The sequence below is a fragment of the Zerene cesonia genome, chromosome 11, assembly GCF_012273895.1.
Source record: "Zerene cesonia ecotype Mississippi chromosome 11, Zerene_cesonia_1.1, whole genome shotgun sequence".
NCBI classification, from domain to species: domain Eukaryota; kingdom Metazoa; phylum Arthropoda; class Insecta; order Lepidoptera; family Pieridae; genus Zerene; species Zerene cesonia.
Window position 1 is genome coordinate 1322704 of NC_052112.1, and position 14777 is coordinate 1337480.

Here is a 14777-nt window from a genome sequence, read left to right on the forward strand (position 1 = left end):
CTAGGCGTGCGAAGACGCATACTCGGTTCGAAGCATTTTTACACAACAGGTGTGTTTCAGCAGTGAACGTGTTAATTGATAATATGAGGACTATTTTCATACGAATCAAAAACTAATGACTAGCTAAGAATGCCTACTTATAAAATAGTGGGGTCGTGAGATGATTTTTTATATTGACTTTGGATGTTATAATACACTATACAGAAATAAATCAAATATATTTGGAAAAAAGGATCGATAAAATAATAGATGGCAATATATTATAAAGTAATTTTTATTATATAACATGGAATGTTATTTTAAACATTAACGAACACATATAAAGAGAATCTAATCATAACAGTTCGAAACTTCAACGTCTAATATTCGATGGAAATAACAATAAGTAACGTTAAAAAATCTTAGATTAATCTAAGCTCAAATTTCTGATTTTCTTGTCTGCGACTCTTAAGGATGCTGCCATTTCCAGTTGTTTAGCTCTAAGACGGGCCCATACGATATAATCCTGCAGACCTATAATCTGTGCTGCCATCAGAGCCGCGCTGTCGGGATAGATAACGGTAGCGCATCCAAGACCGGAGGGTACAGAGAGAGATGACCAGATGTCCTGGAATAAATATAATGTTATCATTCAGAAGTGTTCATGCTGGTCAGTTATTCAAAGTTAGTATATAAAGATTTAACGTTTTTTTAATTACCTGAACAAGTTTATCTGATGGAGGTGGGCAGTTGATGACAGGATATGAAGTGTTGCCAGATAACACTGGGCCAAGACCGTTTGATCTTCCAGCCACAGCAATGAAGACCAAAGCACCGTGGGTATCCTCATATTGTTGCATAATGTGAAGAGTCTCTTCGGTTGCCTTGTGCGCAGATGTTACTCGTAGATCGACGTCCAGACCGAGTTCTTGGGCAGCTGAAATTTATACATGTATGATTTAATCAGAATATTTTTATTAATTCATCATTTTATTAAGTTTTCAGGATATTCTTGGGAGTGGTTGTTTTCTTTAGCTCAGGTAAAGTGCTTTAGCTAAACATAATATGATTAAATAGGACAACGTTATTTTTTCATTTAGATTAAGTCATTGTCGGCAATAGAGCTAGTGGGTCGCCTTTTTGAAAGTGCTACCATCGCCCATGAACGCCCATGATATCTTAATGTAGGGAAAAAATTGTGACAAACCTTTGGCAATTTTTTTGCAATGTTCAACATCCGCAGGAGAGCCCATGAAGATAACAACCTTGTGATGTACGGTCGGCTTCAAGTGATCCAATTGATCTTTCACCCACGCAAAGTTACGTTTTACTGTGTCTAAATCAGCAGCGGTTACTGTTGATAGATTCCTGTATACCTATAATAATATAAAAATCATAATATAGATGCCCACAAAGGCAATATTTACATGGTATTTTATATATTATTTAACTAGAGAATTCAGTGTCTTGCTACTTGCTACGGGACATTCTGAGAAAATATATGATTTTGAGTTATTATCCTTATGGGATTTTAAAAACAGAAAAATGGGCTTTCAGGACACTCTTGTTGTAAGTTAGAAGAAGAAGAAGAAGAGTTGTAACTAAGATTACGTCATTTTTTCAAATCATTTGCGATCATTATAATATGCATGATTTTCTTGTGAAATGTGTCTCAAAGTTACCTGTTTATCGACCATCAGTCTCTTGTCGCCGGAAGGCCATAACCTCCACGAATCAGAGTCGATAACATCAGCGAGAAGGATATTTCCTAAAATTCAATTTATACCAATAAAAATCATTTAAATATTTCAATATTTTTTGCATTAGAAACGGTACAAATCGTACACGAATCTACGTACCATCAGAGTCAACTCCGAATTCGATTTTCATATCAATAAGAGCGCAATCGCGAAGAGCCCACGCCTTTTCCAATATTTCGAAAACGAGTATTGTTACTTTTCTCATGTAATCAACTTCATCCTGCCCTGAAATAATTAACAACATTTAAAAATATTTAATAAAATTACGAAACAAGAAAGAGCCAATTACCAATTCGCTTTAAACCCAATATAACACGAAGACAAATATTAAAAAATCAGTCTTACCAATTTCGACGCCATTTACATTGAATTTAGCTGACACAATCTGTTCTTCAGACCATTGCGGGTCATGGTTAGCGTCATCTTTGAAGAAGGTTTCTTGTTTGGGCGGTGTGAAGCGGAATCCTTCAGGTACACCGGGATTGCGCTTTAAGAACGAACCAGTAGCTAATCTCCGTGTCACCCATTCAATTGGTACCATTTCACATTTCTTTGATATGAATGCAGTTGGCGACGCAATTTTCACAAAGGCCGTTTTGATGCCTGTGAATTGTTAAGACTTTATAACTAGTGGGTACTGTTATTTAAAATAAAATTTCTATATCTTTTTGGATTTAAGTGTATGCTTAACATGTAAGTAAGGATAAGGAATGGTAGTAGAAGATTGAAATATTAATGGATTATTTGGTACAAGTACCTGTGATGATAATTCTATTATTGATCTTCAAATTGTTTTAACTATCTCGTTGTCGCCTATCTGCGTCATAAAGCAAAAAATTATCATAGCCTTAAGAAATATTATTTTTCTACTCTATCATTATAATTGTTTCATTTTGGTATCTGTTTGTAATCAATGACCTTATAAATAAGATGATGTAATTTCACCGATTGAGATTATCTCGTACATCGAGAGGTCATAATGTTAACAATACATTTGTAAACTAACTGTAGGTATTGATTGATCTAGTTATTTTTAAATCATATCTTATTGACATAAACATGTTTACGAAGTGGGAGAGAATTTATGCAATAAAGTTGACACTGAATGTTATACATTGTAATATTATTCCGCGGTTGCTTAAATGCTTTTAATCCTATCCTACTATCCTTCCTACTAATATTATAAATGCGAAAGTTTGTAAGGATGTGTGTGTGTGTGTGTGTGTGTTTGTTGCTCTTTCACGCAAAAAATACTTAATCGATTGCAATGAAATTTGGTACGTAGATAGCTGGACAACTGGAATAACATATAGGCAACTTTTTATCCCGATATTTCTACGGGATACGGACTTACGCGAGTGAAACCGCGGGGCGCAGCTATTATATCGATAATTGTCACTTCACCAATTTTTTATTGATATAATTTATATAACAGTATCTATATAGTTCGGATAGAGATTTAAATTCGGAACCGAGGTGAAGAATAACAGGATATTTTCAATCATTTCAATACTTGGCCAGTTTAACAGGTCTTCTCATTTAGCTCATAATATGGACACAAATAATTAATAACAGGTAATGGAACTAGTCAACTATATCAGGATATGTGAGGCAATATTACTGGTTGAAATACAGGGTAAGTAGTGAAAACATTGCGTACCTGCAGCCTTAAGAATTTCGAAGACTTTCGCATTCGTCTGGTTGGATATCTCAGCCTTTCCCGCCATATCGTGCGCCTTGACGCCATCGCCAGCTGTGATTCTGTCTTTGTTGATGAGCATACAATGTCCAGGAACTTGCGGCAAGTCGAATACTTGCTTTGTCTTACCTTCGATGATCAAGTCTCCTAGTTTGAAACCGACAACTGAAATTTAAAAAACGTTGTATTGGAGAATAAATAGATGTTTGGGGAATAATAATAATCCAGCTTTATCCATAATCTATCGTCATCTTAAATTGCGAATGTGTAAACTGTGTAACAACACCTACACACGAGAGATCCATAATCCATTTTTCTATTTTATGTAACTATAAATCATAATATAAAATGTTATTTTAACAGACGTAAGTGAAAAAATGACTACATAAATCGAAAAACTATAGAAACGTAAGAAAAAATTAATAATAATTTCCAACAAAAAACTAAACCTTATTTGAATTATTAGAACTAGACCAAATTTGAATGGAACCACACGGGAGATATCAGCTTTCAAAAAAAAAAAGAATCAACGAAATCTGTTCATAATTATTTATTTTGTGCATGTGAAATAATTAATAAAACTCAGCATATTATTTGCTCCTTTTGAATTCATGGCCATTCATACATACTATAGGCAAAATCTACCTGTGTACGTTACACCAAAATTGATCGTAATTTATTTTCAAGGTCACGAACATAGATGCCTCTGTTGTAAACATGTCAAAAAACACTTAAATTTTTTGCACATTCAAGATCGTTTTAACATTGCCGGGTTATACCATGTGCTATAATATTAATAAAACACTTACCTTCCTTAGGTAGAGCCATGGTCGTGGAAAGTTATTCAATCGAATATATTATTTGATTGTTTAAAATTAAATCGCACGACAATTGCTCAGCGAGTGCCTTTTATAAAGTTTGTTGAAGCATCTGAGACCACCATGTGCTTCGTTGACGCAGTTGTCTGACGGGTAGCTAATAAAGATAACATGTTTGTACACTTGGATTGTGCAATCATGATTATTGATGAATATTTCTGATTAAATTTATTTGAAAACAATAGATTTATTTCATGATCACAGGGAGAATTATTGTTTAAATTGTATTTATTTTACTCTTAACTTACTCCATATATAAGTAAGATATTGTAGTTTGACAACGACTGATTATGTATATGTTATACAATAAACATTGCATAACATATTTTTAATCAGTCGACGATCAACGACATTTAAATTTTTAATATAAGTACAATTCAATATTTATGGCGATATGTACAGAATACTGACCAAAGAAGGCACACAATTAGCAAATTAACACACCCAAATTTTGAATCGTACTTTGAACACATATTTATTTAATATTTAATTATATAAATTTATAAGTACCTAGTTAAAATAACTCAACATATAATTGCTACGCAAAAATTCAAAGTATCAAATTATTTGAGTCGCTCTGTAAACCTAATTGTCACTGTCACTGAGACTCCTGCTTAGTCGCACGCGCAGTGAACTTTCAATTCAAATTCAAATAATGAACAAGTGCTCAATTACTTCTTGTTCTTGATACTTGTAGCTCTTCTACGCTTCAACAACCAACGTTGTTTACAAATCTAACAATATTATCTGTTTGTGTTTCTTTTTTATAAGAGGTAAGTGTGTTTTAGATACTATATAAATATTTCTTAATACAATTTTAAATAATAAATCTGACAGTAAGTTTACGGAAATTATGACAACCCGACTAAATTTCGTAGTCTACCATCGCAATTGGTTTTATTCAATAAATAAAGTATATTTATATGTGGTATGGTCATCTTGAAATGTCATTAAACATATGCACATGGTCACAAATATGATTTTGGTGTTATTTATTATTATTTTTTAATTATCTGACATCGCGCTGTTAAAAAGTTTCATGAGTATTTAAAAATTATTCTTAATTTTTTTTCTTAAGTATTGCTTGTTCTTTTCTTACTAAGTCTTGTAACTAAAATAGATACGGTTTTTGCTATACTTTTTCTTCGTCCCGAGCTATTGTTGACATATTATGCATGGAAAAATAGATTTTATATTTTGTAGATCATTGGACATTCAAAATAATGCTAAATTTTTTTTGTTAAAGAAACACCAATGAGGTCAATAGTTAAGACCAGTTATGTACCTACATGTTCAATATGTTATACAGTTATAATTTCTAGTTTATTTTAATTAATTCACACTAGGTACAAAGTTTTGTAATTGTGCAAAAATATAAAAACTAACAATTATCAACACTCCCCAATGTTTATTGAGAAAAATATATTTTTTTTTATTGCAGTTAATCATTAATTTAATTATTATATACTTATCACGCCTCTCCTTTAACAATGACATATTTATAATTCAAGAACTTCGACTTTGATTCAATTGTGTAATTATTACAAACTATGTTACAAAGTTGTGGTTATCTAAAGGCAGAGTGTTTTTATGATGAGCCAATATACATTTATAAGATTGATTGCTGTCCCATTAGTAAAAAAATACAATCAATGTAATTAAAAACTTGAAAGTTAATGTTATTGTAATTGAACAAAATAAATGTAATAGTAATGTAAAGTTAATGCAATAGTAATTGTAAAGTTAATACTATCGTAATAAAAAAAAAGAAATGTATTTAAATTCAATATAATTTTCACAAATAACATAAAATTAAAGCTTTTGAAATCTAAAAAATCTTGAACAAAATTCTGCTGAATCGGATAATCGGACAAATGTACATATAAGTATTATTTTTTTATATAATGTCTAAAATGGTATTATCTGTTTCTTATTTTTTTTTATTGTAAAAGTGTTCCTTGAAAGCTTGAATAGATTATTTTTCATAATTAGAAATAAAATGCAGTTTGTTCGGCCTTTATTCATAGTATTCCACTTTCCAAATGGAAAGCTTTCCCTTGTCTGTTGTTTAAACCATGTTTATTCCAAAATAAGATAATGTTGGAATATAAAATAATAAGAGAAGATTGAAGCGCAATTTTTTTATTCATATACTACCTAAAATAACTACCTCATTTAATAAAAAAGAGACATTTGTCTTGGTTACTAAGTATCTTTCTTATAATACTGTCACCTAGTTGATCGGCGGATTTTTACTTTATTAATCAATATATTTTATTTTATTAATACATAACATAACGCGAGATTCAGACCAGGCACATTGTGTTTTCGCTTCGCATGCTTTTTTAATTATTACATTAATTCATTTTTTAAGTTTCTGACATTACCAAAGATACATTCTGACCTAAATAATGTTATAAAATATGTCTGTCAGGCAAATATTATTTACCTTTAGTTTTCTTTTAATTGCTGAAGCAATAATGAGAATTGTTGTTACGTATATAATGTGTTGATATTCGAGGTCAAGTGTCAGAGGTCATAAAATCTTATCTTATAAAGTCCCAAATTGTAGCTAAAATTACATTATCAATATATTATATTTAATAACCCTTTATGTGCGCAATTCTTTGAGATTGTTTTTAAAAATATTGATAACTTAGTGGGTATGACGTCCTATGCTTATCTTGATATCTAATACTAGGCAATAGTACAAATTTACTATTTTATGTATTAATAGGTTATATGTAGTTAAATGTCAAGTAAAATCTGGTTGTCATAGTTGGTAATAGTACGTATGTTTCATAAATTTATACTTTGTATAAGCAGCCATTATAAATTAAACTCACACTCATTCACAAAAAGGGCTTTCCTTTGATTAAATTAATTTCAAGCAGGCTCCCTCTACAAGAATATTAATAATAATATAAGTTACACTCCTGGCTTAGTCCAAGATTTTCTATTTAACTATCTATTATCACATCCCCCGTATTGTACGCACGTACGTACTCATATATTAAACGCGTAAATTTATTGGTTTGTTTGTTTGTCCTACTTTAACGTCGCAACAGAGTGACTTTTTATCGCAGGAAAACATGTCATTCCAAGAAGAATCTGAATTGATTTTCCAATGGAAATGAGGTAAATTTGAATTCATTAAAAATCCCGATAGCTGGTGCTGTAAGTTTGATATTTATTACTGGTAATTTTCTTTGACTACGCGGGTGAAACCTGGAGCGGAAAGCTATAAATTTATAAAAGCATATTGACAACCAGTTTTTGACCGCGGCTACGCGCGAATAAAATTTGGAGTAAAACCTTTTTCGATTCCGTAAAGATTTCCTGCTATCTTAGAAATATCACATCACATTAGGTACCTGAAAAATAACATTATTTCTTCACTATTAAATCAATGTTTATTAATATACACATAAACCTTCCTATTGTATCATTATATCTATTAAAAGAACAAAAAATGTTGCGTGATTTTAAAGATACTTACAGACACATTGACGACGGTGTGTAATGACTAATAAGTAATAAGGCCTTAACAAGGATTAACGCGATCTAACTGCCTAATTTACATAAGGACAATAAATTAATAATATGGTAAACAATGATTTGTTACTTGCAGTTAGTTAATATCACTCTTACCTAACCAAATGACGTAGTATTAGATAGAATATATGAATATTTGTTTACGCGTCGATAGGCAATAATTTACTCGTAATTAATAATAGTTAATAGCGATTGTGTTATTGGCCCATATTCGAGGGCCTGTAAGTCAATAGGTCTCTGATATGCTAGGATGTTTTTAGCAACATCGGAAATTATAAATATGAATAATTGAGTATCTTAATCCGTAGTATATCAAGCACACTGCTCGTTTAGGTCACGATAAGCCTTTATTTTTTCCCACTGCAGGGACACGGGACTCCTATGTGGGTTCAGGCAACAAACCTCCAAGGCCAAAGTGCTGGTCACGTGCTGGTTGGCAGATGTCACGTGACGTCGAAGTTTTTAATTCTTTGACAAGTCGGTTCCCTCATGATGTTTCCTTCACCGTATCGAGCAATGGTGTGGATAATGAGTGGAAAATTAAAAACATATATATATATATTTCTTGCACGCTTATCTGGATTTGAACTCGCGGCTTTTCGATTGAAGCTCAAGGTCCTAACCACGGAACCTCCACTGCCCCTAGTATATATAAACCTATACTAGCTAACTCGGCAAACGCTATCAGTAAACCCTTATAATAACTTAAATAACCCTAAAATAATTTATAACATATTATTAATAAAATAATTAAATAAATTTGAAATAAATTAATATATATGGTAATTATCTTAATTAAAAGATTGTGCTATATACTTTCATTAAAATTAGTCTGTCGTATTGGAGGAATTTGGTTACAACACGAAAATTTATTAAACTAGATTATGTTGTTTGTAAAACTACCTAAAACATGTTCCGTACATCACCTATTTCTTTGCATGAACATTGGACACGTTATTTTTTTTGGTTCATAAGAAATTCAAACACATTTTAAAATGGAATGCGTCAACTCAAAAAAGGAAAACAACATTTTTTATTAATAGCACGTTAGTAGCAACATAAAATTTAACGGTTCTTGCGTGGTTTTTATTTGCAATTCTAAGCGAAATGTTGCCTAATTAAATAATTTAATATATAAATATTCGGAGCAGCGGAGTGGGAATTACTTAGTTCGTACTGTGTAAGGCTGGGTTAGCTTCCATTTACGTTATATACGATAGTGAAGTTATTTTACAATATATTTTGTGCAATAGGTCTCTGATATGCTAGGATGTTTTTAGAAAAAACGTTACGTTACTGGAAAAGATACCTATTTACTTTGTAGTAAATTATAAGAAAATACCTTAGTGGATCGCCACTTTCCTTTCCCATCCCCTTAACCTTATATACCCATTTCTTATTGTCCCACGTCCATCCCAAGTCTACTTGCCTTGTGTGCTCCTTTGATTGCTATTGGTCTATCATACAGAAAAACAAGTTTTATACGTATTTTTATGTCCCTAAATTTTTATATCCTGAACCGATTTTTTTCTGAATCGAGTCAGTAATGTATTTTCGTTAATCAACCTGCATGAATTTTCCTGTCATATGGTATGAGGGATAGGTATAAGAGAAACCGCAAGCATTAATTTTATATACTAGCTGCACGCCCCGGCTCCGCCCGGGTTGTCATTTATCGTAATTAAAATTATTTAAACTATCCTATCTCTCAAGTTGGATCGAACTGCACATGGTGTGCGAATTTTATTATAATTGGTTATGTTGTTTAGGAGTCCATTGAGGACAAACATTGTGACACGAGATTTATATATATTAAGATATTAATAAAATATAAGTGAGTACATATATTTTTTATCTTATACCTTTAAACGAGCAATTCTTGTATATATAATCTCGGAATCGGCTCCAACGATTTTCATGAAATTTGGTATATAGGGGGTTTCGGAGGCGATAAATCGATCTAGCTAGGAATTTTTTTTAGAAAATGTCATATTCGTGTTTTATTCGTGTTTTTTTTTTCCTGACATCTATTGGTGAATAATAATACTATTTTGCTTCGTAGATAGCTGGACAACTGAAATAACACATAGGCACTTTTTATACCGATATTCCTACGGGATACGGACTTACGCGGTTTCAACCGCGGGTCACAGCTAGTGAATTTAAATATTAACAAAACCTTTTGTATTGAGTACATATATTTTACAGTACAGTAGTAAGTAAATATAAGTTTTATTCGTAAGAAATATCGCCTCAGTGTAATGACACCTTATAATTATTGGCGATTGCAAAACCACAAACCTGCACCAGATCGGTGTCAGTATCTGATGTGAATATATCATTTATTCATTAGTACTTAGCTTATTGTCCTAATAACTGATATATATGACGTATACATATAACGTTTTTGGATTGTGAAAATGATCGTACAATAAACATGGTTTACAATATTTTACGTAAGTAAAATATAATAATAAAATATAAAACTCTTAGTAAAAGTAAAATATAAAATTCTTGGAAAAGGGTTGCTAGTAAATTTTTAATGAATATTAGCTCTATGTAGGTACGTTTGTTTCTTTATTTGATCGTTACTTCTGAATAAATGGACTTGGGGTAGATTTGGTATAAAATATCACGAATGAGATGACTTATACTGATTTTCTTTTGAATTATGGTTTCGTTATAATAGAAATATAGATAGACTACTAGCTGTAACCCACGGCATCACTCACGTGGTATAAAGTGACAAAGGCTTATTTGCTTATCCAGACTATAATCTATCTCGGTACCAATTAATAAAGATATTATGTAGCTGTTTTTGCGTGAGAGAGTAACAAACATCCATTCATCCATCCATATTTACTAACTTTCACGTTTTTAATATTAGTAGAATTTTAAAATGTTTCTGTTGTAGACTATTTGCATATTTGTACGGCAGTACCTATATTGATAATCAAAAATCATAGGTCTAACAATAATTATTTTATATCTAAATTTATTGTAATTTAAAATACTGTAAAACTTCTTCAATAAATCCTATTAATATTATAAATGCGAAAGTTTGTAAGTGATGTATGGATGTATGGATGTTTGTTACTCTTTCACGTAAAAACTACTGAACCAATTGCAATGAAATTTGGTACGCAGACAGCTGGATAACTGGAATAACATATAGGCAACTTTTTATTCCGATATTCCTACGGGATACGGACTTACGCGGGTGAAACCGCGGGGCACAGCTAGTTCTTACTATAAAAGATTACATCTCTACATTTTAAACAAAGAACTAATAGTAGGGGAGCCCGAGATGCTAAATGTGTATTTACTCGAGCGTTTCAGAAACCTATTGGAATTCGCAGATTACACGATAGCAAGAAAAAAAGTCCTATAGTGTTTTCAATTTTAGCGGTGGAGAAAGGTTTTTGATATTTTTTTTTTTTTGTAAAAGAAAAACGGGGCTGTGGAAATACTCAAGCACGTGAGATTTTGATATTTTAAATGCATTGGCATATCACTGAAATAAAATATAACTTATTCTTACGATTTATGTGGTAATTTCGTGGCTACAAATAAAAGGTAAAATATAAAAATATATGACTCGAGCGCGTCAGATAAAGATATTACGGATTATTTACAACATAAAGTATCCAAATTTCGCTAATCTGACAATTTGAGCGTAACCTTAAAGAATTATCGATATTTTTAAATTTTCTGCGGCTCCTGTGAGCGCACCCACCAGTATTAACTGCTCATACTTTCTGGAGGTACTTAGTAATAGGTAAGGTACGTTCCCTTATAATAATCTGACGCGCTCGAGTAAATCCCAAAATCCCCTCTTGGGCTCCCCTACTATAATATAACTATAACTATCCAATACGAATGTACCTATTTGAATTAGCATTCAATGTTGCCATTGCAATTAACCGAGACGAGTCTTTGATTTAATCATGGCTTGTCTGTCAGGCAATTGCTTTGGTGAGGGTAATGACCGGATTGCAATTTGAGTTATGCGCCTATCCTCGATCCAGTTACTTACGGTGGTGTTTAGATATATTATCTGTTTATAAACATATGGAAGGTCATTGGATTTGTGAATGGGCGTACTTTAAATGAGTTGTCCAAAAACAACTACTAATAATTTAAAACTCGAGGGGAACTGGTTTTCAGTTCTCAATTTTGATTCCTTTCTAGTTTTCGGTAAAACGGGACACTTTTGCTAAGCTAGATTTGCTGTGCGTCTGCCCTTCCGTCCGTACGTTTGTCACCATGTTATAATGCATGAACCGTAATAGGTACACTTATTTTCCGAGGTGTAATTCTGTTGTTGATATAATAAGAAATAATAAAAAAAAATCGATCGAGGCTAAGCAACTGTTGGCACAGTCATAATTTGGATGGGTGTCCAATTTTTTGCAGTTTTATATCTTACTAGCTGCGCCCCGCGGTTTCACCCGCGTATGTCCGTATCCCGTAGAAATATCGGGATAAAAAGTTGCCTATATATTTTCCAGTTGTCCAGCGGTCTACGTACCAAATTTCATTGCAATCGGTTCAGCAGTTTTTGCGTGAAAGAGCAACAAACACACACAAATCCTTACAAACTTTCGCATTTATATTATTAGGTTGTTTATTTAGTTTTGTTGTCGAAATAGCTGGACAACTGGAATAAAATATAGGCAACTTTTTATCCCGATATTCCTACGGGATACTGACTTACGCGGGTGAAACCGCGGGGCGTAGCTAGCATATCATAAAACCTTTTTCTAAATAGGTCTGGTTCTATCTAGCTCGCTAGGAAAAAAGTAAAATACCGTTAACTAGTCCATTGAATGATAGCAGTAAATATAATTGTTTTATCGTGACTATTATCGTGGCGTGTTTGTTGATGTACTGTGGAAATATACGAACGTAATGTCACTAGATAAGTGACCCCCTGCACAGCTGATCACGCCTGCTCTGACGACAAGGAGGTTAAGATTGCGTATAGTTAAAAATAACTCACTTTTGCGGAGTAACATTTCATCATTTGAACTTGCACCTCGACGAACTTGTTTGAGTTGTTTGATCTAGTTTGGTAAATGTAGTTGTTTTGATTTTTGCTAATGATGATGAAAATATGTGGAAGTGAGGATGTTTGTAATTTGATATAATTTTATCTATTTATATGAGATGCTGATGGGGAGGGTCGAAGAATCTCGCGAGAGGGTCTTGACAAAATTTCAATAATTTCGTAATTAATGGACGAGCCCTAAGTTAGGAGGTGGGTGAAATATAGTACGACTAGAGAATTTAGTCTGGTATTCCAGGTGTCACATGTACCAGATGCGATAATGTCCTGGTATAAAATTAAAAACCGTTATGGTACTCTTATAGGTTACTGTTTAATAAGACTCAAGCGACATATTTTTAAAACGTCCGAGATGCAGTTTATAGACCATTAATTGATAATTAATTTATAATACAGCTAGGGCAAGGGCTAGGGTTATGCATGTCTAGCGGTCCGCCCCGATTTCGCCCGTGGTACATATATAGCCTATAGCCTTCCTCAATAAATGGGCTATCTAACACTGACAGAATTTTTCAAATCGAACCGGTAGTTCCTGAGATTAGTACGTTCAAACAAACAAACAAACACTCTCTTCAGTTTTATAATATTAGTATAGATTTGTAGTGTACATTTTGTTCTTGTGTTATATTATGTATATCAATTTCTTTTCGCCTGCTGAGGATATGATGATAGATGACTTTACTAAAATGTATGTCATCGTAAAAATTTACATCACCGGTAAATCATACGAGATAACATACGCAACGTGACGCTTGGGGTATATCTCGGTCCTCGGCGTAATAGTCTAATGAAAGGTAATGCATTCAATTACAAGCAAATGTTTCGAATCACTATTTGTAGATAGATAATAATCTCGTGAGTTAGATTACAATATGTCGGTTTAACAAGCGGCGATATATAATGCCCAATAAAAACTCGAGATGTTAGTGAAATATAAATGAAATAATAAACAGTTTTGCGTGACCAATACCGTCATGCTTGGATACTTTAGAAATCAATCATTTATGTGTTACACTGTTGTTATATAAAAAATCTTTAATAAACGTTTACAAAACGCAATACCTGTTACCGGCAAAAACTTTAGTATCTTTTACTGAAGATTAACTTCGCAATTTGAAGTTAGAACCGTTATATGAGGCGTTTGCTTAGGAGTAATTTGGGTGTCGCAAACGAATAATAACCAGCTCCCGTGGCCCCTTCACTAAACGGCTCGAAGGAATACGGTGGGGTATATATCGGATAGGAATCCGACATAACCCACCGTTCATTCTCCGAGGGCCCTAAGCAGTGGTGGCTCAGTGGTGAGAAACTCTGACTTCAAAATCGATAAGTCGAGGTTCGAAACCGGGGCGAACGTGCAGGAAATAAAATTGATTTTTCAATTTATCTGCACATGTGGATTACATCACCACTGCTTAAAACGGTGAAGGAAAACATCGTGAGGAAACCGGCATGTCCAAGAATCAAAAGTTCAACATGTGACATCTGCCAACCCGCACTTGGCCAGCGTGGTGGATTATGGCCTAAACCCTCATAGGAGGCCTGCATATTCCCACTGCTGGGACACATCCCAGCAGTGGGAACATATATGGGCTGATGATGATGATATGAAGATATTTCAACTTTCTCTATAGATATCATTCTTTATATTCGGGACCAGGAACGACGGTGGCCTCTTTTGTAAGAAAGAGCGTTGTATGTCATAGAAGGAACTAGAAATAAACACAACATACCAGCACACAAGTGCAGTCATAATTAATTATAAAATATACTTAGTCTGGCCATAAATACTGTTACACTTAATTATAAAAAAATATTACATTTGAATTTCGAATCTG

General features: G+C 32.9%; 2 protein-coding genes across 3 annotated transcripts in view; one reads left to right on the forward strand and one right to left on the reverse strand.

The window, feature by feature from the left end:
• Window positions 1–258: 258 nt before the first annotated feature.
• Window positions 259–4413, reverse strand: LOC119830386 (multifunctional protein ADE2-like). The gene is made up of 8 exons (XM_038353385.1): window positions 4248–4413; window positions 3400–3603; window positions 2085–2342; window positions 1839–1964; window positions 1662–1747; window positions 1187–1355; window positions 699–916; window positions 259–607 (listed from the first exon to the last, which is right to left on the reverse strand). Exons 1-8 carry the CDS (start codon window positions 4264–4266, stop codon window positions 407–409), a joined length of 1281 nt encoding a protein of 426 aa, XP_038209313.1. The 5' UTR covers window positions 4267–4413; the 3' UTR covers window positions 259–406.
• A 508-nt stretch (window positions 4414–4921) lies between these two features.
• LOC119830385 (amidophosphoribosyltransferase-like) overlaps window positions 4922–14777 on the forward strand; it is a 25568-nt gene continuing 15712 nt past the window's right edge. The window contains exon 1 of one of the 2 annotated variants that reach the window (XM_038353382.1): window positions 4922–5089. The gene's annotated coding sequence lies outside the window, so the exon portion shown is untranslated. The remainder of the gene's footprint in view (window positions 5090–14777) is intronic. The other variant, XM_038353384.1, reaches the window with a different exon arrangement.